The sequence below is a fragment of the Schistocerca nitens genome, chromosome 9 (assembly GCF_023898315.1).
Source record: "Schistocerca nitens isolate TAMUIC-IGC-003100 chromosome 9, iqSchNite1.1, whole genome shotgun sequence".
Taxonomy (NCBI): Eukaryota; Metazoa; Arthropoda; class Insecta; order Orthoptera; family Acrididae; genus Schistocerca; species Schistocerca nitens.
Window position 1 is genome coordinate 483826401 of NC_064622.1, and position 24323 is coordinate 483850723.

General features: G+C 45.8%; 1 protein-coding gene across 1 annotated transcript in view; it reads left to right on the plus strand.

Annotated features, from left to right (window-relative positions):
* The window catches only part of LOC126203166 (fatty acyl-CoA reductase 1-like), a 206687-nt gene that overhangs the window by 147248 nt on the left and 35116 nt on the right, over positions 1–24323 (plus strand). Inside the window, exon 6 of the mRNA XM_049937407.1 lies at positions 9008–9200. Within this exon, the coding sequence (XP_049793364.1) occupies positions 9008–9200 (193 nt within the window). The remainder of the gene's footprint in view (positions 1–9007; positions 9201–24323) is intronic.

The window sequence follows — 24323 nt, forward strand, 5'->3', positions numbered from 1 at the left end:
GAGTGAGGCGGTAAACTCCTATACCAGCCGCTGACAAGAAATAAGATCGTTTTACCACACCTTGCACTTGATTATTAGCACAATGAACGTTGAACTGAGCGTAGTACTGTTTCCATTCCTCTTGTTGTTCATCAAAAGCTCGGAACGGAGCAATACATGGAGGCGCATCACCAACTGAGACATTTTTCGATTCTGGAACTGAATGAAATGCGTTAGATCGAAGCCACCAGCAACTGCATAGGCGCAGCTGTTGTAGGAGGCGAGTTAGAGGCCATGTTAACGAGAGGAGCGCTGGAACAAAGTAATTACGCACAAATAGCGAAAGCATTGTAGCCAGTCTGCAGTAAAGAAAACAATTAGTAACAATGCGCCTCTGAAAGTCAAGAGAGAAATACACTCCTGGAAATGGAAAAAAGAACACATTGACACCGGTGTGTCAGACCCACCAAACTTGCTCCGGACACTGCGAGAGGGCTGTACAAGCAATAATCACGCGCACGGCACAGCGGACACACCAGGAACCGCGGTGTTGGCCGTCGAATGGCGCTAGCTGCGCAGCATTTGTGCACCGCCGCCGTCAGTGTCAGCCAGTTTGCCGTGGCATACGGAGCTCCATCGCAGTCTTTAACACTGGTAGCTTGCCGCGACAGCGTGGACGTGAACCGTATGTGCAGTTGACGGACTTTGAGCGAGGGCGTATAGTGGGCATGCGGGAGGCCGGATGGACGTACCGCCGAATTGCTCAACACGTGGGGCGTGAGGTCTCCACAGTACATCGATGTTGTCGCCAGTGGTCGGCGGAAGGTGCACGTGCCCGTCGACCTGGGACCGGACCGCAGCGACGCACGGATGCACGCCAAGACCGTAGGATCGTACGCAGTGCCGTAGGGGACCGCACCGCAGCAAATTAGGGACACTGTTGCTCCTGAGGTATCGGCGAGGACCATTCGCAACCGTCTCCATGAAGCTGGGCTACGGTCCCGCACACCGTTAGGCCGTCTTCCGCTCACGCCCAAACATCGTGCAGCCCGCCTCTAGTGGTGTCGCGACAGGCGTGAATGGAGGGACGAATGGAGACGTGTCGTCTTCAGCGATGAGAGTCGCTTCTGCCTTGGTGCCAATGATGGTCGTATGCGTGTTTGGCGCCGTGCAGGTGAGCGCCACAATCAGGACTGCATACGACCGAGGCACACAGGGCCAACACCCGGCATCATGGTGTGGGGAGCGATCTCCTACACTGGCCGTCCACCACTGGTGATCGTCGAGGGGACACTGAATAGTGCACGGTACATCCAAACCGTCATCGAACCCATCATTCTACCATTCCTAGACCGGCAAGGTAACTTGCTGTTCCAACAGGACAATGCACGTCCGCATGTATCCCGTGCCACCCAACGTGCTCTAGAAGGTGTAAGTCAACTACCCTGGCCAGCAAGATCTCCGGATCTGTCCCCCATTGAGCATGTTTGGGACTGGATGAAGCGTCGTCTCACGCGGTCTGCACGTCCAGCGCGAACGCTGGTCCAACTGGGGCGCCAGGTGGAAATGGCATGGCAAGCCGTTCCACAGGACTAAATCCAGCATCTCTACGATCGTCTCCATGGGAGAATAGCAGCCTGCATTGCTGCGAAAGGTGGATATACACTGTACTAGTGCCGACATTGTGCATGCTCTGTTGCCTGTGTCTATGTGCCTGTGGTTCTGTCAGTGTGATCATGTGATGTATCTGACCCCAGGAATGTGTCAATAAGGTTTCCCCTTCCTGGGACAATGAATTCACGGTGTTCTTATTTCAATTTCCAGGAGTGTATTTGTGACGAGCTTTGACAGAGTGGTGAATTGCGAAGACAGTGTTGGTTCTCGAATCCTCGACACGAGATGTTATGTCGGCTTGATTGGGAGTCAGCAGGGAGACACAAATAAGGAAGGAGAGAACTTGCGACGGCCAATAGCAGGAATCCAAAACGATCTGTACACAACGCTTGAGGATTAAAGGTACACTTTATTTCTGAAAGGAGAAGAATCTCATCTTCTTGTGCCCCCTACGTGCGATTACATTACTCACTACTGGTAATCACAGAATACATGCTAAGTATCGGAGTCCTATAACTCAGTAGTGATGCTCCCCAAGTCTGTGACCGAATCGGATCCGACCATCGGTGGCCCGCTGCTTGAGTCAGCGTTGACAGGGGGCGCTAGACTCTTGTTTCCTTGGAGGTGTGGCACTGCCCACTCTTCCTATTGGCGAGCGGGTGAGCAACTAGGGCTAAGAGGGGATATTAGACACTCAGAAAGAATGGTGCACGAATCGTCACAGATTTGTTTGATCCATGGGAGTGTGGCACGGAGATGCTGAAGAAACTGAGCTACCGGTGGCTTCAAGACCAACGCAAACTTCCCCATGAAAGATCATAATTTATATTTCAAGACCCAACCTTAAACAACGAATCTACGGATGTACTACAGTTCTGTCTTCTATGAATCACTAAGACACGATTGGATTAATGAGAGCACTCACAGAAGTGATTAGCAATCATCCTTCACGCACTCGATTCGGGAAACGAATGTTGGTCAAATACTATAATGACCCCATGCTAAGGGAGTAACCTTACGCAGCACTTCAAAACAATGTCATCTTCTACTGTTACGCAATGGAAACTTGGGGGTGGAGGGGACGTGTGTGAGGAGGGGAAGCTATATTCATTTCATTCCCTCTTTTATAAATTATTCTGATGTTCTGTGGAAATTTACTGTGGTGTGTATGTATGGAAGGTTACTTCCAACAGGACGGAACAACTGCACATACAGCCGACCGAACCTTGGAGCACCCTTACGCAATCTTCACGGCTGACAGAGTTGTTAGCAGAGGTCAGTCTCTTCGCTGCCTTAGCTGGCCACCCAGGTCACCGGATCTATCAGTGTGTGGTTACTCTGTGTGGGGAGCCCTCAGGTCTACAGTGTACCGCAACAAGCCTCGCAGTCTTCGAGAACTGCAGCAGATGTGAAACAGCAGCAATTCCAGCAGTTCCGCCTTCAACAACTTGCTGATCAGGCCCACAACTGCAAGTAGATGACTGGTGGTCACTTCAACATCTGCTGCAGGAAGATTAGTGCTGCATTTTCTTTCCTGTGCTATGTTATTTTGTGCCCTGGAACTCTGGTCTATGAGCTATTTCTTGCCCCATCTTGTTTTATGGCTTAGTTGCATAGACATTTATTGCACTTTATAATATAGAGAGAGGGTGTCAACTATTTTTTAAATACTGTATTCCTCTCATTCCCCATGTAATATGAGTTTTTCCTGGAAATTTTGACAGGATTTCAGAGTTATGATGCCAGATACTGGGGAAAACAGAATTTCTTTCGTTTCCTCTGCAACATGAATCACGTTTTCCCAAGAATCGGAATCCTCCTCTAGTAGCTAACATTTTCTTATGGACTTTCATTATAAATATACAACTAAACACGTTTCTAGAAAAACGTATAACATTTGTTTCAAAGAAAGCGATTGTTTATCATGTCAAAAATCCTAATGTTTACCTGGATACCAGACACAAAAAAATGGTTCAAATGGCTCTGAGCACTATGGGACTTAACATCTGAGGTCATCAGTCCATGCCCGAGGCAGGATTCGAAGCTGCGACCTTAGCGGTCGCGCGGTTCCGTACTGAAGCGACTAGAACAGCTGGACCACAGCGGCCAGCCCAGACACAAGATCTACAAAGTCTGATACTTCAGGTTTTCCTTAAATAATATACAATTTTCCGCCGCTGCATAAGTATGGGGTTGGATTGCGAACGGCGAAATGAATGGTGAAGCTATTGCCGTAATTAGCGGTGTACGAGCAAAATTATGTGCCGCAGAGACGAAGTCTGAATGCGTAATGGGCAGAGAAAAGTATGTAAAACAGTCTTTTCATACTGGGTTAGCCATCTATGATCACTGGGAATGTGGGTTGAATTCAGAAGTTCAAACAGCTGTGCAGAATGCAGTTCAATGAAAGGCAATGCAGTGTCCACTATCAAACGACACAAATCTTGACTAAATGTCCCGATTTATGCTGCATACAAAATTTCCTGTTCTCTGTATGTTTACTTTAAGAAAACAACATAATAATGATCTATTACAGGGGAAGTGATAGGAATGCACTGTCCCCCAATTGTCGATATCCCCAGTAACTGACATCATCTCTCTGATTTATGCACCATAGTAAATTGCGGGGCAACAACATTGTGATGTGTTGCAGAGGGAGTAAAAGAAATACACTTTTCCGCTCATGTTTCCATTGTGAAGCAGCAGAAGGCGACATTGTTTGAACCGCAAGATGAAATTAATACCTAGCTTTGGAGCTTTATAATGTCTGACTGACTTTGGTATCACATGAAATACCGAGTAATTTAGACATGGGAATAGTAGGTTTACTTTCAGAATTCTTGTCCACTAGTGCACTTCGGCTTGTAAGTTACATGAGCAGTAGTGGTAATGAGTATTCTGAAATGTTGCAGAACCAGTTATTATGTAATTTGGTGAATGCAATATGTGGTATTAAGATCGAACCTTGATTGTCAACTAACCTACGCTTTGTCTAGTCACCAGTCTTCTGACTTCTTTGAAGCGGCCCACCATGCCCCCCTCTCCTGTGTCGAACTCTCCACCTCAGAGCAGAGCGCTGCGAGCACGAGCTGTTTCCGTGTGGAGTTCAGTCGGCTGCGGTGCACCAGAGACAGCTTGGATACGCTCGTCGTAGCTTGACGGAAGTAGCTGAAGATAACCGACACTACCTCGCCAAACATTACATCCACATACGCAGCTCGCATAGCCACGTGGATAACGCTCGCATGTAAATGGGCCACAGAGTTTCAGTGCATACAAGCTCAGCGCTCTGCTGTAAACATCACACTGTATTGTGACGTAACTAACTTCCATGTTCTCTTCACTGCACGGACTGAGACTGGCACTCAGCGAGTGCTCGCCCACTCAGCCAAAGAAACAGTTATAAGCATGCGTATTCAAATACAATCAGAATATGGTGCTGCGGTCGGCAACGCCTATATAATAAGTTTGTGGCGCAATTGTTAGATCGATTACTGCTGGTACAATGATAGGTTATCAATATTTAAGTGAGTTTGAACGTGGTGTTATAGTCGGCGATCGAGCGATGGGGCACAGCATCTCCGAGTTAGCGATGAAGTGGGGATTTTCCCGTACGACCATTGCACGAGAGTACCGTGAATATCAGGACTCCAGTGAAACATCAAATCTCCGACATCACTACGGCCAGAAGCAGATCCTGCAAGAGCGGGACCAACGACGACTGAAGAGGATCGTTCACCGTAACAGAAGTGCAACCCTTCCATAAAATTGCTGCAGATTTCAATGCTGGGACATCACAAGTGTCAGCATGCGAAGGATTCAACGAAATGGCGATATGGGCTTTCGGACCCGACGACCCACTCGTGTACCGTTGATGACTGCACGACACAGAGCTTCACGCCTCGTCTGGGCCCGTCACCACCGACACTGGACTGTCGGTGACTGGAAAAATGTTGCCTGGTTGGACGAGCCTCGCTCCAAATCGTATCGAGCACATGGACGTGTACGGGTATGGAGACGGCCTCCTGAATCCATGGACCCTACAAGTCAGCAGGATACTATTCAAGTTGATGGAGGCCCTGTAATGCTGTTGGGTGTATGCAGATGGAGTGATATGGGACCCCTGACATATCTAGATACGACTGTGACAGGTGACACGTATTTTAGTATCCTGTCCACCTGTATCCATTCATGTCCATTGAGCATTCCGACGGATCTGGGCAATTCCTGCAGTACAATACGTCAACCCACACGTTGATAATTGCTACAGATAGGCTCCAGGACACTCTTCTGAGTTTAAAAGCTTCCGCTGGCCATTGGTGAGCGTACCTGGTATGCCTTGCAACATGCTGTTCAAGAGAGCCCCACCCCCTCGTACTCTTATGGATTTATGGACATCTCTGCAGGACTCATGGTGTCAATTCCCTGCAGCACTACTTCAGAAATTAGTCGAGTCCATGACACGTCGTGTTGCGGCACTTCTACGTGCTCGCGGGGGCCCTACAAGATGTTAGACAGGTGAACCGGCTTTTTTTTGGCTCTTCAATCTATAATTTGTTTCCGAAGTGTCCATAACCAAGCTGCAAGGAGTTTAAAAAGACATGCAGACAATCGCGATGTAAAAATACTTAATTAGAAAGCCTACTGTGCTTTCAGATTGTAATACAACATCTGGTGTTAGTCACTAACGATTTTTGTTTAACCTTGAAGTATTTATCAGTAGTGGTAACCCACAATCTATATGTATTTTACTTTAGTTTTATAGAACAATTGGTTATGACAGCAGTGCCATGCGTGTTTTGTACCCAAAATGTGAGAAATTTTGGAAGTAATACCATTTTATTTTTCTGTAAAGTTCGGTTCATTGATGCAATGAGATCTTACTTGCATATATCGATATGTAACCTGAATGTACACCCTACTTGATAAATGATAAACAATTTTATTTCAGTGGCAAAGATACTATTTGTGAGATATCGACTTTTCGTCTCTGTTTGCTGCACCATCATGATAGTCTTTGATTCTTCTCTGTCTTTTTACAGCAACATCTTAGCTCACGTTGTGTGTAAACAAAGAAGAAGTTCTCAGTGTGTAGTACGAAAATATGTAGTTTTAGTTTTACATCGCAATGATATAAAATCTCGTCAAAATAACTACTTCCTTACCAAAATTTTGTTTCGTCATTTACTTTGTCATTTGTTTGACTAGGCGCAATCACTTCTACAGAATAGCAATAACTGTCAACTAGTATCATAGCTTACATTTTTATAGCGCAGGAGATGCTACATGATATTCCACTCATCTAAATCTCTGCTTAAAAGGGGGAAACATTAATGAAATACTTACCAAGCCATCAACTGATGACAGCTCGTTCTGTGAACTGTCAAAAACAATTCTCAGATCGAAAGGACAACACCATTATACAGGGTGTAAATTTTAAGGTGACAAACGAGAATAACTCGAAAAATAAGCTTCACACGAAAAAATGTGTAGAATTCAAAGTTGATTATTTTCAAGGGGACATCTGCTGGTGCCAAAATTAGCCCGCCGCCCCAGCCCCCTGGGGGTGGGGCGGGAGGCAACTTTAAAATTTTAAATGGGAACCCCAGAATCAGATTCTACATAAAAAAGTACGTAGATTCTGTCTTAAACATTTGTTTAGATTCTTAGTAGTTGGCGCTGTCATTCAAGAAAATCCATGTTCTTGTTTTTGGGCGAAAAATGGTTACGGATAAATAAAATATACTTATGTACTTCGTAAATTTTGATTCGTTAGAACTAAAACTTTTCCTCTCTCCCAGTAGGGTGGGGTTTGAGAGAGAGGAATTAGAGTTTTACAAATATTGACCCAAATATTAAATTTTTCCGCAGATTCGTATGATGGTAAGAGTGGTGGGCATTGTCGCTGTCGTGGATTATGACGTCATTCCCTGCATGTTCCCAACTCGCACTAGTGACTCCAACTGAATTCAAAAAATGGTTCAAATGGCTCTGAGCACTATGGGACTCAACTGCTGAGGTTATTAGTCCCCTAGAACTTAGAACTAGTTAAACCTAACTAACCTAAGGACATCACAAACATCCATGCCCGAGGCAGGATTCGAACCTGCGACCGCAACTGAATTCAGTAACATAGCAAAGTTCAATACGAATTTAAGGGCAACGTACAACAGAAGACCTCTTATTGTACTACTTCTAATATACATGTTATAAAAATGTGTGTGTGTCTTTGTGTATATGGATGTATAAGTGGATATTCCACATTTGCTCCTAAACCAGTGGACTGAATTCAGCCACACTTACTACACATACTGCCTACCAACAAGCAACAATCGCTGTGCGTGTAAGAACCACCTACCCATCATAGTGAAGGCGATATGACGTCATAAACACTGAGATGCACGAGAAACTGCCACATCGTGCATGATGCTAAAAATTATTACGTCTTTTCCATTAACTCCATTCGCAACATATTTCGCTGACAGTATCCACACATGCCGATGAATGCACCTACAAAATTATATCATTATGGGACACAAAAATTGATGTGATGTCATAAATAATTAAATGAGTGGAAAAATCCCGCATCATGCATGAAGTGTGAATACATTCATTCTTTACTGCTGAGACACTCCTACAGTCGAGTCAACTGACTCAATACCTGACACCTGGCAGCCATTTTGCAATCTTTCAATTGCGAGGTGCAAGCGGCTGTAGACGAAAACTATACCTGTATACAGAGGTATGGAGAGGCGTTTCCATAGAGACGTTTACAAAACGCATAATAGACACGCAATGCAGCTGCTCCAGCGTACAGAAACTGTCCGAAATCATGTTTCTTATTTTGGACGCTTGACTCGTACATTTATCCATTATGCTTATTTGTTTGTTCGAATGTTTCATAATCTCAAAGGGGTTTTCACGGACAAAAGTAAATGATTTTTTTTCGGCGCTTCACTACAAATACAGATCACTTTTTCCGTTTCTAAAAGAATATTGGCAACACGAATACCCAGGGGAATGCCAGGTTTACCTCAGCTAGTATTCGATAAACGTAAATCGCTATTAACTATAAAGTGACCTTCTTATTCTCCGTCAAGAAAGTAACCTTTTTTTTATTTCCCTCACACTCACCTGTCTCACTGCTCAAATGGCGCCTGTCTTCCTTTTCCTGTTTGTTACTCACAGGAATTGGAAGAGGGTTGCCGTCCTCAAGTCCCTTACGAGCTTCGAATGTTGACTGTGATCTCTTACGTTTCGTACACGATTGTCCGTCTCTTCCTCAAGTGAAAGAGACGAAAGTCACCACATAACCTGGAACCATTTGCCCTTCTCAAGTCTTTAGTAGATAAATTTCATAGTACAGAAGACTACTTGAAGAAAAAGCTGTTTTGAATAACTTTCTTTCCGACAGTGGGACCAGTCTGGAAGGAGCCGCTAGAAGGCTGGGCAGCGAATATGAATGGACCAATCGGCTTCTTCATAGCTGGTGGAAAAGGCGTGATGAAGGTTATGCTGGCGTGTCTCAACTTAACAGCGGACGCCGTACCGGTCGATTGCATGGCGAACGCCATCATCATAGTAGCGTGGCATGTTGCAGAGACGAGGTACGCATTACATCGAATTAATATCCTTATGAGCTACTAGATACCATGCTTTATAGCATGTTTTATGCTATCATAGTACCGTTTAAGTCTGCCCTGTTTTGTCTTATATCTTAGGACAGTTGTTGAAACAGCGTAAAGGAAAGGGGAAGTTACTGTCTAATATCCTACAGACAACATGATCGTTGAAGGCGGTGCACAGACAATAAATGTAAAACGATGGCTAAGGAAACTTACCAGTGCGGATTTGTAGCATGGCGAGCAGAAGCTGTTACTTATGCCGCCGGTGACGAACACACACACTCAGAGCAATGCTAAGTGTCCTCCCTGTCACGCTGTAGTGTCATCGCGTTTAGTTAGTCTGGGTTTTCCTAGTGAACGGTGTCTGTTGAGTCATCCACCGTTCATTCACTTGTCACGTATCCTTCGCTTCGATTACGGCAGAGCCTCTCCAACTTTATTTTTCTATAGCACGTTCACCGGCTTCGACATATAGGCCTCTCTCAGCTATGTTGGGTTTAGTTAAGTTTAGAGGTGCCTAGACTCTCAGCAATTCATCGGCCGATTGACCGACTGACTGTTCCGTGTCAGCCTACACACCTGACGACCTACTGCGCTCTGCGTTTACTACATGGCCCTGTTGTTGTGAACTTAACATAAAGTTCACTGAGTTTATATTCTACGACATCTCGCTTGATTTTTCAGTGAAACAAAGTGTTTGCCTCTGCTCTTTTAAAAGTAATGAGTCCTAAATAACTAAATGAAATAAATAAGAAGGTCGAGAAGAAACAGTTGCAAGAAAACGTCATCTCCTTATGGATCATGGCATCCTCGACGGAGATAGGAAAATCCAATTGAATAACATCGTTCCATAGTGCTTTGAGGAATATTGTAGTGATACATTTTTTTTTTTTCGTCTTGAGCACCAGACTTTCTGCATCTGACCCTGTAACACTTCTGGAATGCTATCATGCACTTGGTCTATGCCCACGAACAACCAGCCCGTAATTTAAGGGAACTGTGTGGGTACCATGTACCACTAGAAAGGTGGCAAGGACTTTCTGAACCCATGTCACCGAGGATCGTTGCAGTATTGCGTTCCAAACGTGCACCGACACGGTAAAACCAGCTGGTCATTATGTTTCGGCTACTTTCTGACAGTGCATGGTGTGGAACGCAAGCCCTCCTTGAGAACACTAAATGACATTTGGAGGTTACAGTCTCCTAGAAAGTCTACGGTGATTCTCAAACTTAAAGTATTCCCTGATTAAAGGATACTGGCTATACTCGGTTGTAACAAAACAAAATCTCTCGAGGTCACAGCGCCCAGTGTTATGGGAATGTTTTGGACCTGCCTGCTTCAATTTATAGATGTCTGCATTATATGCTGTGCCCGGGTGCAGAAGGCCACCTTTAGTGACTACGTATTTAGAGCTCTGCAGTTATTGTAAAGTGCCTGTGGAGCACAGTACTGCAGTGCTAGTGGATTATGGACCACTATTAAACCAGAAAGAAGTTAATCGAAGAATTTGAGGTGTTAGGTTGCAGAGGGATGTGGGAAATGACGTGGGTTGATAGGAAGAGGAATGATGATGGCCTCCAGTGAATCAGCAAAGCCAGGGACATATGGGAAACACTGACAAGAAAAAAAGGCTGGAACGATAGGACGTGTGAGAGACATCGAAGAATAAATGCCATGGAGATAAAAGGTGGTGTAAAAAAAATTAGGGGCAACACTGGAATAAATACAATAAGTAATTGAGGGCGTAGGGTGTAAGTGCTGCTCTGAAACAGGGCAATGCTTCCATGGAGCGAAGCCGAGTGAGCGGCACTCGTTACCATCACTCGCTGCCCACGCGCTGCGCCATCACTCGCTCTGAGTGGGCGAGCACTCGCTGAGTGCCAGTCTCAGTCCGTGCAGTGAAGAGAACATGGAAGTTAGTTACGTCACAATACAGTGTGATGTTTACAGCAGAGCGCTGAGCTTGTATACACTGAAACTCTGTGGCCCATTTACATGCGAGCGTTATCCACGTGGCTATGCGAGCTGCGTATGTGGATGTAATGTTTGGCGAGGTAGTGTCGGTTATCTTCAGCTACTTCCGTCAAGCTACGACGAGCGTATCCAAGCTGTCTCTGGTGCACCGCAGCCGACTGAACTCCACACGGAAACAGCTCGTGCTCGCAGCGCTCTGCTCTGAGGTGGAGAGTTCGACACAGGAGAGGGGGGCATGGTGGGCCGCTTCAAAGAAGTCAGAAGACTGGTGACTAGTCAAAGCATTTCTTTCAGACGCTACCTCAGAAATCGTTAACTGCGTTATGAGTGACTGGCCGCTGAATGCCGATTCTCAAATGCATGTTCAGCTGCCACCGATTTACCTGGATAGCGATGGCGCAGGTGCCAAGGTCACGTACGAGATCAGTAGAACCATAGGCTGAACCGGTTATGTGGACCCTACCAGCGGGTGTTTTGTGAGAGTTAACCAAAAAAGTGCATTTTAGATCTATATTTCAATTAACAATATACCGGGTGATCAAAAAGTCAGTATAAATTTGAAAACTTGATAAACCATGAATAATGTAGATAGAGAAGTAAAAATTGACATACATGCTTGAAATGACATGGGGTTTTATTAGAACCATCGCATATTGCTAGACGCGTGAAAGATCTCTTGCGTGCGTCGTTTGGTGACGATCGTGTGCTCAGCCGCCACTTTCGTCATGCTTGACCTCCCAGGTCCCCAGACCTCAAAAAAAATTATTCAAATGGCTCTGAGCACTATGGGACTTAACATCTGTGGTCATCAGTCCCCTAGAACTTAGAACTACTTAAACCTAACTAACCTAAGGACAACACACACATCCATGCCCGAGGCAGGATTCGAACCTGCGACAGTAGCAGTCGCGCGGCTACGGACTGAGCGCCTAGCCGCAGACCTCAGTCCGTGCGATTATTGGCTTTGGCGTTACCTGAAATCACAAGTGTATCGTGATCGACTGACATTTCTAGGGATGCTGAAAGACAACATCCGACGCCAATGCCTCACCGTAACTCCGGACATGCTTTACAGTGCTGTTCACAACATTATTCCTCGACTACAGCTATTGAGCGTTTCCTGTAAAGAACATAATCTTTGCTTTGTCTTACTTTGTTATGCTAATTTTTTGAACTTTGTATTTTTTATGGTTCTAATAAAACCCCATGTCATTTCAAGCAAGTGTGTCAATTTGTACCTCTCTATCGACATTATTCCGTGATTTATTCATTTTTCAAATTTATACTGACTTTTTGATCACCCTATATAATGAAGAATTTAAGACTTATTTAGGTATGCAAAATGTTACGGTGTGATTAACTGATGATAATCAAAATAGTGTTGTTCCTTGTGGCTATTGGGTTGTATGATATGGCGGTCTGTAATATGAGATTTACAGTAACCCGTGGTCTAGGGGGCAGTCTGCTTTCGGCCAGTGAGCGGCGAGGACGTCTTATTTCCGTCCCGTCCGCAGAGTCGCGAGCGCGCGCAGTTTGTTTACTTCCTCGCCGCAGCTAATACTCGCGTCCGTGAACTCTGAGTCGCCATGGCTCATTCGTACAGGAAAGCTACCATCGAGATCAGCTTCCAGCCGGACTACGCACGACCACGAGCCTTTGAAGTCGAACGATTCATCCGTGACGAAGTTCAAATACCAACACAGCACATCATCGGTATCCACCTATTCATCACAAGTAGCGTCGTTTACGTCAAGATGGTCGGTGACGAGTTATGTCACGCAGTTGTGAACAGATGCGCGAACACTCTCAAGTTCAAACACTCCGATGGTCACATCGGAGAGGTTACTGTTGACCATGCTGGACTAGGATTACGCACACTAAGAGTCTTCGAACTCCCTTTCGAAGTACCACCGGACGTCGTTACCTCAGCTTTCCGCCCTTATGGGACGGTAATTAGCCACGTGGCCGAAAAATGGAACACCTTCGAGACGTACCAGGTCCTCAACGGCGTCCGACAAGTGAAAATTGAATTAAAGAAACACGTGCCGTCCTACATAGTCATAGGTGGCTGTCGAGCAATAGTAATGTACGACGGACAACCTCGTACTTGTTCTGGTTGCGGCCAGGAGGGTCATGTGCGCTCGGCGTGTATTCAACGTCGGGTTACACAAGTTCCATTTCATGACACGACACCACCTCCTAGGCTCACAGCCCTCCCCCTCAATTACGCAGAGGTGACACGATCGACCGTCATGACAGACGACAACCCCCCCGGAAGACAGGAAGCGTTAGAATGCGCACCTGTCGCCGGTCCTGGATTGACGAACACCATTACGGTGTCTGCAGAGGTTGAAGACCGCCGCCCACCAACTCCACATGAAGATTCGGACGATAGAATGGAACTCGACGCTAGGATTGTACCGACCTCTGCCTTTCTACCTGAGGGGGATGCTATACGGGAACCACAAACACTTTCGGACACAGAAACCCACGTCCGCAAACAAAGGTCACCGAGAAAACATAAAAAGCGACGTCCCACACCCTCAGACGATTGCCTCCAGCGGACGTCTTCTCCAGTTGACGACCGGACGGCCGACGAAACGACGAGGAAAATGGATGACACGAGATCGCCCTCACCTGTCACTTTGTCTGATTTTGACAAACCCGATTCCGCTCTCTCGGAAAAACGGATGGCCAGCACAGCGCCCGCCGTTGCTACACAACCGGAAACAACTGCGGATTAACCCTTAGTCACTCAGCCCTCAAGTGTTCTGCCGCAGCCACCGTTAACTTACGGACCTTGGGCGGATGACATTGAAGACGATTCTACTGCCGCTGTGATGGATGAGGAGAGGGGTCTCTCCTCCCACACCTCGGCCCCTCCCGAGTAGCAACAGGTGACGGCGCGGACGCGGCCAGCAGATCACAGGCCCCATCTTTTACGGCGACACTGACGGCGGCCCCCACCACAGGAGACGATCTACAGACCTATCGCTTAACGACCATCAACATTAACACCATTCGGACACGTACGAAGTTGTCGCTGCTCCAAGACATGCTCAATGCAGCAGACGTTGACATTGTCTTTCTCCAAGAAGTCTTCGTCGCCGATTTCCCGGGTATGTATGGTTATACGGCTCATGTGTCCCACGCCTCGCCAACTAACAGTGGAGTCGCAATTCTCCTCAGAGGGCCTCGAGGCGGACGAGGTCCGTTATCTCCCCGACGCTAGAGGAATGGCCGTAACGGTGCAAGGCGTCCGGTTTATCAATGTGTACGCCCCTTCCGGAACGAATCGCCGTCGTGACCGATCGCTCTTCTACGCAGAAGGAATAGCACCGCTTTTTCAGGACAGGCACGATGACTTGATATTAGTGGGCGATTTCAATTGCACCCAAGCACCTAAAGATCAGCTGCCACGCCATTCACCGTGCCCCGAACTTGGGACACTCATCGGCGATCTCCAGCTGTAGATACATGGGAACATGTCCGAGGATACACCCATTTCACGAGTCACTCGTCTAGTCGCATCGATAGGATTTACGTCTCCCGTTCTCTCGCGGCAACAGTGAGTGATGCGGAGGTGTGGCCAGTAGCCTTTTCTGATCACGAGGCCTATATATGTTCCGTCATCCTTCGTCGCCAACGGGTGTGGCGCGGCCGACATCCCTGGGAATTAAACATTGCTCATCTCGCTTCTCCGGATTGTCGACGCGCCATCGAAGACACGTGGAGTTTGTGCGTCCGCCGCCTTCCAACGTATCCTACGTCGATTAGTTGGTGGTTAACCTGCGCCAAGCAGGCCCTACGGCGAACCTTTATTACGTATGGTCGTGAGACTGCTGCTTGGAGGCGGCAGACGCTTGATTTTTATTTCACCGTCCTTCGCGAATGCGCCTCCTTGCCACCCACACCGGAACGACAGTTGACAGTTCAGCGTGCGAAAGCACAGATCGTAGCCCATATGCGCCGACACCTCGAAGGGACGATCGTCCGAGCGCGAACACAAGACAGACTCGCAACGGAACGACCCACCATGCACCACGTCATCCGAGAACATACACTGCGAAGGCGGGCGCTGATACATGCCATCACCACTGAGGACGGCCATCATCACACCACACAACGCGATATTGCTGCAGCCTTCTTCGACCATTACGAACGACTTTATTCTGCTCAATGTTCCTACCCGACGACGGTGACAGCAGTCTTACAACTGGTTTACGGCATTGTCCCACAGGATTTACAAACTGAATTATTGAACGACATTACGGAAGACAAAGTTATCGACGCCATCGGTAAAGGAGCGGCGAATAAGTCTCCTGGCCCCGACGGGCTCCCTGTGGAGTTTTATAGAACTTTCCAGTATTTACTGGCTCCCAAGTTAACAGACATCTGTCGGGATCTTATGTCCCCCGCGGTGCCGCTCCCTGCGACCTTCGTAGAAGGAATAATTATACCGGTTCACAAACCTAAAGGTGGGGCTCGAATACAAGATTGCCGCCCGCTAACACTCGTCAACTGCGACATGAAGATATTCACCAGACTATTAGCAAACCGTCTACGACCGACCCTACCTTACGTCATCTCGCCAGATCAGACTTCCCTAGGGGGTATCAACAACATCCACACAGCACTGTGTAGATACCGTGACTTAATAGCCCTAGCCAGGGCACGCAGCATCCCGGGAGCGCTGGCATCACTAGATTTTAGCCAAGCTTTTGATCGAGTGGACCACGCGTACCTAACGTCCGTTCTCCAGCACATGCAGTACCCACAGCAATTCACAGACGTCGTGATGCGTCTCCTCCGAGGGGCGACTTCCAAAGTGCTCGTTAATGGGCGTCTCTCGCAGTCCCTCCCGATTTTCCGCTCCGTGCGTCAAGGCTGCCCCTTGTCGACGTTACTATATGCTCTGGCACTGGAACCGCTCCACTGTGGCCTCCGTCAACGCCTCACCGGTCTTACCCTACGTGACGTCACATTTCGCTGTACAGCATATGCAGACGACCTGGTTCTCGTGTTCCGCAATCGCGGCGATGTCAACAGAGCACTAGAATGGATTACCACGTACGGTGTGGCTTCCGGCAGCTGTCTCAACGTCGCCAAATCGGTCGCCATGGCCATAGGAGACGGGTTGACCCCAGCGTGTGTCGAACCCCTACAGCTTCGTGGCACTATCAAATGTCTCGGAATAGAGTTTCACGACAACATACGGCGCACTGCGGCTCTTAACTACCGCCGCTTATTACAACAAATTCGGGTCCAGATCTTCAACCTTCGTCTGCGGACCCTCGACATGCTTCAAAGGACACACTTCGTCAATGTTTACCTCGCATCGCGCCTTCCACACATACCACGTGTTCTTCCAATACCGTTACTGATGGCTCGACGTCTATTAGCGGCATTCGGAGCCTACGTCAGTACAGGCATGCTCTTCAAAGTCAGTTATGAGTCACTGACCCTTCCCCCAGTGAGGGGAGGTCTTGGTCTAGTCCATGTCCACGACAGAGCTGTGGCCCTGTATGTCAGCTCACACTTCAAGCTGTGGCGCACCTACCCGGAAAGTTTGACAAGTTTGCTGTTGGAGTCCTTAGCTCCGCCCTCCCTTATGCCCCCACTGACGACGCAAGACATACCCCCACCCTTCTACTACTTCGGGAACTTTTACATTGAACACAGCTATGTCCGTATCGCAGTACCACCGACTAAACAGGCGTCGGCGCGGGATATATATCATGTCCTACAGCAGAGGCGCCCACCGAACATCGTGGAGACCAAAAGCCCTCAGGTTAATTGGAAGGTGGTGTGGAAGACGATTCACGCGGTTACACTGGACACAGCCGTCCGATCCATATGGTACATTACAGTCAATGGTAAACAGATCACCCGATCACGCCTCCACAAGATAAACATGGCGGAATCGTCTCTCTGCGTTGACTGCGGGATACCAGACACGGACAAACACCGTCTCACATGTGGCGCAGCAGAAGACGTATGGCGCTTGGTGCGACAAATGTTGTCGTATTTTCTACGAGTGACTCCGCAACACATTACACCTCGGTTTCTACTATTTCCGGATCAACAGTATTTCCCGTGCACCAAGACCAACGCTGTCACGTGGATCCGTGCGCATGCGGTACACTACTTATTTCACGAAGGACCTAAAGATGTACGAGACTTTTGGAACTAGCTACAAGAACGTCATTGCAAGATCGTACGGAACCCAAAATACAGACAGTATTTTTCTAATTACTTAGGGAGTGCCCTACGCGACCCTCCACGCAGCTGGATCATCCACAGGTAGGAGAAGATACCCATTGAGTGAGCTGACAAGACTAAGTTCGATTCTCGGTGCAACAACATGATATACGTGAAGACGTACCTGGATGATGAAGCGTAAGGAGAGTAGCGACACACACTTCTGCACCCTGTATGAAGCAATATACTTTACCTCGCTGTAGGAACGTGCCGAGATATTGTTTTCTTTTTCTCAGAGCACGATGCGGTGCTAGATACATTTATTTTTGTTGTGGTATAAAGTAAAACCACATTAAGAATGTATTAAAAACAGTAAATAACAATAAAAAAATAAATAATAATTCCCTCAAAAGATTTCCCCTTCCCATCCCTAATTCCTTGATTCCTTGACGTAAAAAAAAGAGTTCCTTGGTTCAAGTCTTCCCTCGACTGAAAAATTTAACTTTTTATTTTCGCAAAGTACAAGAAAAAAAACGAAAATAATGAAAAAAAAGAAAAAAGAAAATAAAAAAAATAAAAAAATAAAGTGTGGCGTCGAATGTAATAAGACCTGTACCAAGGCGGCCGGACCTGACCCGCAAGGGGCCTCACGGCCAGTGACACCGAACGCTCATTTCCATTTTTATTCTTGATAGAGCGAAAGACAAAAGATGTTTAGATTCTAAAAGAAAAAAGAAAAAAAAGGGGGTAGCGTCTTTGATTCATAATCAAAAACGTCTTCGGTCCCGGGTTCGATCCCCGCCACTGCCTAAATTTTGATAAATAATCAGCATTGACGGCCGAAGACTTCCGGCATAAGAAGTCAGCCTCATTCTGCCAACGGCCTTGTCAAAGAGGGCGGAGGAGCGGATAGAGGTTCAGGGCACTCTCTTATCCTAGGGGTGCGAAATTGCCCCTAAAGGCGGAAGAATCAGCAATGATCAACGACATGAGGATGCAGAAGGCAATGGAAACCACTGCATTAAAGACACGTAACGTGTATCCACAGGACATGTGGCCTGTAATTGAAGAAGTGTCATGATGATCTCTCCATTGGCAAAAGATTCCGGAATAGTCCCCCATTCGGATCTCCGGGGGGGGGGGGGGAGGGGGGCGGGAACTGCCAAGGGGGAGGTTACCATGAGAAAAATATTGAATAATTAACGAAAGGATAACGTTCTATGAGTCGGGGCGTGGAATGTCAGAAGCTTGAACGTGGTAGGGAAACTAGAAAATCTGAAAAGGGAAATGCAAAGGCTCAATCTAGATATAGTAGGGGTCAGTGAAGTGAAGTGGAAGGATTTCTGGTCAGATGAGTATCGGGTAATATCAACAGCAGCAGAAAATGGTATAACAGGTGTAGGATTCGTTATGAATAGGAAGGTAGGGCAGAGGGTGTGTTGCTGTGAACAGTTCAGTGACCGGGTCGTTCTAATCAGAATCGATAGCACACCAACACCGACAACGATAGTTCAGGTATACATGCCGACGTCGCAAGCTGAAGATGAACAGATAGAGAAAGTGAATGAGGATATTGAAAGGATAATGCAGTATGTAAAGGGGGACGAAAATCTAATAGTCATGGGTGACTGGAATGCAGTTTTAGCGGAAGGAGTAGAAGAAAATGTTACAGGAGAATATGGGCTTGGGACAAGGAATGAAATAGGAGAATGACTAATTGAGTTCTGTAACACGTTTCAGCTAGTAATAGCGAATACCCTGTTCAAGAATCACAAGAGGAGGAGGTATACTTGGAAAAGGCCGGGAGATACCGGAAGATTTCAATTAGATTACATCATGGTCAGACAGAGATTCCGAAATCAGATACTGGATTGTAAGGCGTACCCAGGAGCAGATGTAGACTCAGATCACAATATAGTAGTGATGAAGAGTAGGCTGAAGTTCAAGACGTTAGTCAGGAAGAATCAATACGCAAAGAAGTGGGATACGGAAGTACTAAGGAATGACGAGATACGTTTGAAGTTCTCTAACGCTATAGATACAGCAATAAGGAATAGCGCAGTAGGCAGTACAGTTGAAGAGGAATGGACATCTCTAAAAAGGGCCATCACAGAAGTTAGGAAGGAAAACATAGGTACATAGAAGGTAGCTGCGAAGAAACCATGGGTAACAGAAGAAATACTTCAGTTGATTGATGAAAGGAGGAAGTACAAGCATGTTCGCCGGCCGCTGGTGGCCGAGCGGTTCTGGCGCTACAGTCTGGAACCGCGCGACCGCTACCGTCGCAGGTTCGAATCCGGATGTGTGTGTTGTCCTTAGGTTAGTTAGGTTTAAGTAGTTCTAAGTTCTAGGGGACTTCTGACCTCAGCAATTGAGTCCCATGGTACTCAGAGCCATTTGCACCATTTTTGAACAAACATGTTCCGGGAAAATCAGGAATACAGAACTACAAGTCGCTGAGGAATGAAATATATAGGAAGTGCAGGGAAGCTAATAAGAAATGGCTGCAGGAAAAATGTGAAGACATCGAAAAAGATATGATTGTCGGAAGGACAGGCTCAGCATACAGGAAAGTCAAAACAACCTTTGGTGACATTAAAACCAACGGTGGTAACATTAAAAGTGCAACGGGAATTCCACTGTTAGATGCAGAGGAGAGAGCAGATAGGTGGAAAGAATACATTGAAAGCCTCTATGAGGGTGAAGATTTGTCTGATGTGATAGAAGAAGAAACAGGAGTCGATTTAGGAGAGATAGGGGATCAAGTACTAGAATCGGAATTTAAAAGAGCTTTGGAGGACTTACGGTCAAATAAGGCAGAAGGGATAGATAACATTCCATCAGAATTTCTAAAATCATTGGGGGAAGTGGCAACAAAACGACTATTCACGTTGGTGTGTAGAATATATGAGTCTGGCGACATACCATCTGACTTTCAGAAAAGCATCATCTACACAATTCCGAAGACGGCAAGAGCTGACAAGTGCGAGAATTATCGCACAATCAGCTTAACAGCTCATGCATCGAAGCTGCTTACAAGAATAATATACAGAAGAATGGAAAAGAAAATTGAGAATGCGCTAGGTGACGATCAGTTTGGCTTTAGGAAAAGTAAAGGGACGGGAGAGGCAATTCTGACGTTACGGCTAATAATGGAAGCAAGGCTAAAGAAAAATCAAGACACTTTCATAGGATTTGTCGACCTGGAAAAAGCGTTCGACAATATAAAATGGTGCAAGCTGTTCGAGATTCTGAAAAAAGTAGGGGTAAGCTATAGGGAGAGACGGGTCATATACAATATGTACAACAACTAAGACGGAATAATAAGAGTGGAGGATCAAGAACGAAGTGCTCGTATTAAGAAGGGTGTAAGACAAGGCTGTAGCCGATATGAAACTTCCTGGCAGATTAAAACTGTGTGCCCGACCGAGACTCGAACTGGCGGAAGTAAAGCTGTGAGTACCGGGCGTGAGTCGTGCTTCGGTAGCTCAGTTGGTAGAGCACTTGCCCGCGAAAGGCAAAGTTCCCGAGTTCGAGTCTCGGTCGGGCACACAGTTTTAATCTGCCAGGAAGTTTCATATCAGCTCACACTCCGCTGCAGAGTGAAAATCTCATTCAAGGCTGTAGCCTTTCGTCGCTACTCTTCATTCTGTACATCGAGGAAGCAATGATGGAAATAAAAGAAAGATTCAGGAGTGGAATTAAAATACAAGGTGAAAGGATATCAATGATACGATTCGCTGATGACATTGCTATCCTGAGTGAAAGTGAAGAAGAATTAAATGATCTGCTGAACGGAATGAACAGTCTAATGAGTACACAGTATGGTTTGAGAGTAAATCGGAGAAAGACGAAGGTAATGAGAAATAGTAGAAATGAGAACAGCGAGAAACTTAACATCAGGATTGATGGTCACGAAGTCAATGAAGTTAAGGATTTCTGCTACCTAGGCAGTAAAATAACCAATGACGGACGGAGCAAGGAGGACGTCAAAAGCAGACTCGCTATGGCAAAAAAGGCATTTCTGGCCAAGAGAAGTCTACTAATATCAAATACCGGCCTTAATTTGAGGAAGAAATTTCTGAGGATGTACGTCTGGAGTCAGCATTGTATGGTAGTGAAACATGGACTGTGGGAAAACCGGAACAGAAGAGAATCGAAGCATTTGAGATGTGTTGCTATAGACGAATGTTGAAAATTAGGTGGACTGATAAGGTAAGGAATGAGGAGGTTCTACGCAGAATAGGAGAGGAAAGGAATATGTGGAAAACACTGATAAGGAGAAGGGACAGGATGATAGGACATCTGCTAAGACATGAGGGAATGACTTCCATGGTACTAGAGGGAGCTGTAGAGGGCAAAAACTGGAGAGGAAGATTGAGGTTGGAATACGTCAAGCAAATAATTGAGGACGTAGGCTGCAAGTGCTACTATGAGATGAAGAGGTTAGCACAGGAAAGGAATTCGTGGCGGGCCGCATCAAACCAGTCAGTAGACTGATGAAAAATAAAAAAAAAAAAGAAACAGTAGCATTTATTAGAATAATGTGCAACGAAATATTTTGCTTTGAGTGGCGATTTATGTATGGCTCTGTAAAAGTCTGTTCAGTAATATAATCTAACATAGCCAACGAGAACTGTCTAACCTGTAGAAGTTCAGTATGGACTACATAATTATCAGTTTCGTGTTCTTGACCTGAATACGAACATCACTTTGGTACCTCGCATTTACTATCCAACGTTCACTGTGGATGGCTGTAACAGTAGCAACTGTTGCTCTGTGTCGGCTATGCGAGCAGGCAATGTGCAAACTGATCAAATGCAACTGATAATTGCAAATCGGCAAAGTGGGACTGCAACTTGCTGTGTGTCTGCATTATCCGTGACTGACAGAATAATGATCCTCTGTGCTCTATTTCCGGGAAGAGGGAAATAGTTAGCGGTATCAGTGCCGTCCTGTCGTGGCTGTCATAACTAGAAGTTTATGGAGCCGACTACTTGAAAATCTTGATGCAGGAGCATAAATAGGTGTTATCCACGAGCCCCATGTATGTGGCGACAGACCTGCTCTGAGTGGTACCTGCTGTGGAGAGTGCCTGGCTGGTGGTGTCATCTGTAGCCGTTGCTGTGCACCATATGACTTCATACACAGCACGTATTTAAAATATCTACAAAAACTCCTAAACACCTTAAAACACTCTTTTCTCTCTCACGCACGCACACACACACACACACACACACACACACACACACACACACAGGCACGCGCGCCCACTCTTTATGTCCAGATTCAAAATATTACTCACGTGTCGATTATCGCTCATAATTTGTGTCTAAAGCATGACTGTGTACTCTTGAACTAAGTGCAACACCGCTCTCCCAATGTGTAAATTGTTCTATAACCGTACGAAACACATGCGGTTAAAAATAAGACGCTAAGCAGGCAGCTGACACACTAATTTTCACATGAATGAGGCTACATACAGAAGCGAACTAGTGCTAAACATGTGTTGTCTTAAATACTGCGCCAAATAGGCGGTCTGTGACAGTTGACACATACTAATAAACATTTTGAATTACAGTTCTCTGTCAACGACTGTAAGTGAGCAGTTAACATATAGCTTAAAACTGAAACCTAAAACATGACTAAGGACTTTCAAATGAAATGCCACAATGCTGTTTCCATTTCTAAATTCCGTGTAGTGTTTATCAAAATATGTAAAGATATTGACATTCCAAATTTAGGCCTACTTCAGGATATATTACTGCTGGTACAAATACTTAACTTCCTTTGTCAGATATTTTCAAAAGTTTTTCAATAATGCTTCACCTGACTAAGCACCATTTTAGAGGGAGGGAAGGGCGGGGGCGAGAAAGTAATGCAGCATGTGGTGGACACTATAACAAAATATAATCGAGGTTATTTATTGGTTAATATAACTTCTTTCTCGCAGTACTCTGGGACCCACCCATGATAGCATGTGTATCCACTATCATCAGATTTTTCCGACAATTGAACAGAAAAAGCCCATCCAAACGCGATTCGTTTTCATTAGATATTTAACGGGTTGTGTCGCATAAACTCCATATTTTCGTATCACACATAGACAAACTTATAATGCTCCAATTACGAAATGGAAATACATTCCACGGACCAGGGCAATGATGGATGAGTTTTAAAAGAGAGGAAAGTTCGATACTTCGAATAGTAACCTTTGAACCGAAATAAAATTATTTATCAAATATATACAGATTTCGAGTACAAAACATATTTAGTTACTTATTGCAATGCACAAGTATAATTACAGTTCTCTGATCGTGAACGAAATTATGATCACTGTTCGAATATAATTTTGCCTGTATTATTTATCACAATATATAAATATTTCAAGTACAGCACATTTGTGGCTCTAATATCAACGTAATTGTTCTGCAACATTAAAAATACACATGGCATGCACAATAGCACTACTGACTTGGCTTACGGTTTAAGATGCACTTTCTAACGAAGTTAGTTCGATTATAGTTTCACACTTTAACAAATCAAAAATTGTGAAATTTAAAACTTTCCGTGCATATAGCTTGTTCCATGAAATTTCACGCAAACTGTTAGATGTCTGCAAATTTCTGCCACAATATTTCAGCTGCGCTATTTAAGACCCTGCCAGCATATGTGTGATGCACCCAAGTGTCACTGTGCAAGCACTGCTTGTTCACATATGTTTCCCCTTGAGCCAAGGTCAGCACTACCACTCGGCAAGATGGCTGAGGCAGACGTGTTGTTCGAGAGGGCCTCGTGATTCTTGCTTGCGAAGTGTGACATGAAAAGAGAGAGGGCGGTGACTTCTTGTCGGCAGGCACGCGGGTGCTACGACGTCCATGCCTGTGGTGGCTACGCAGTTGTTTATACTAGCCCGTCATGCACCTAAG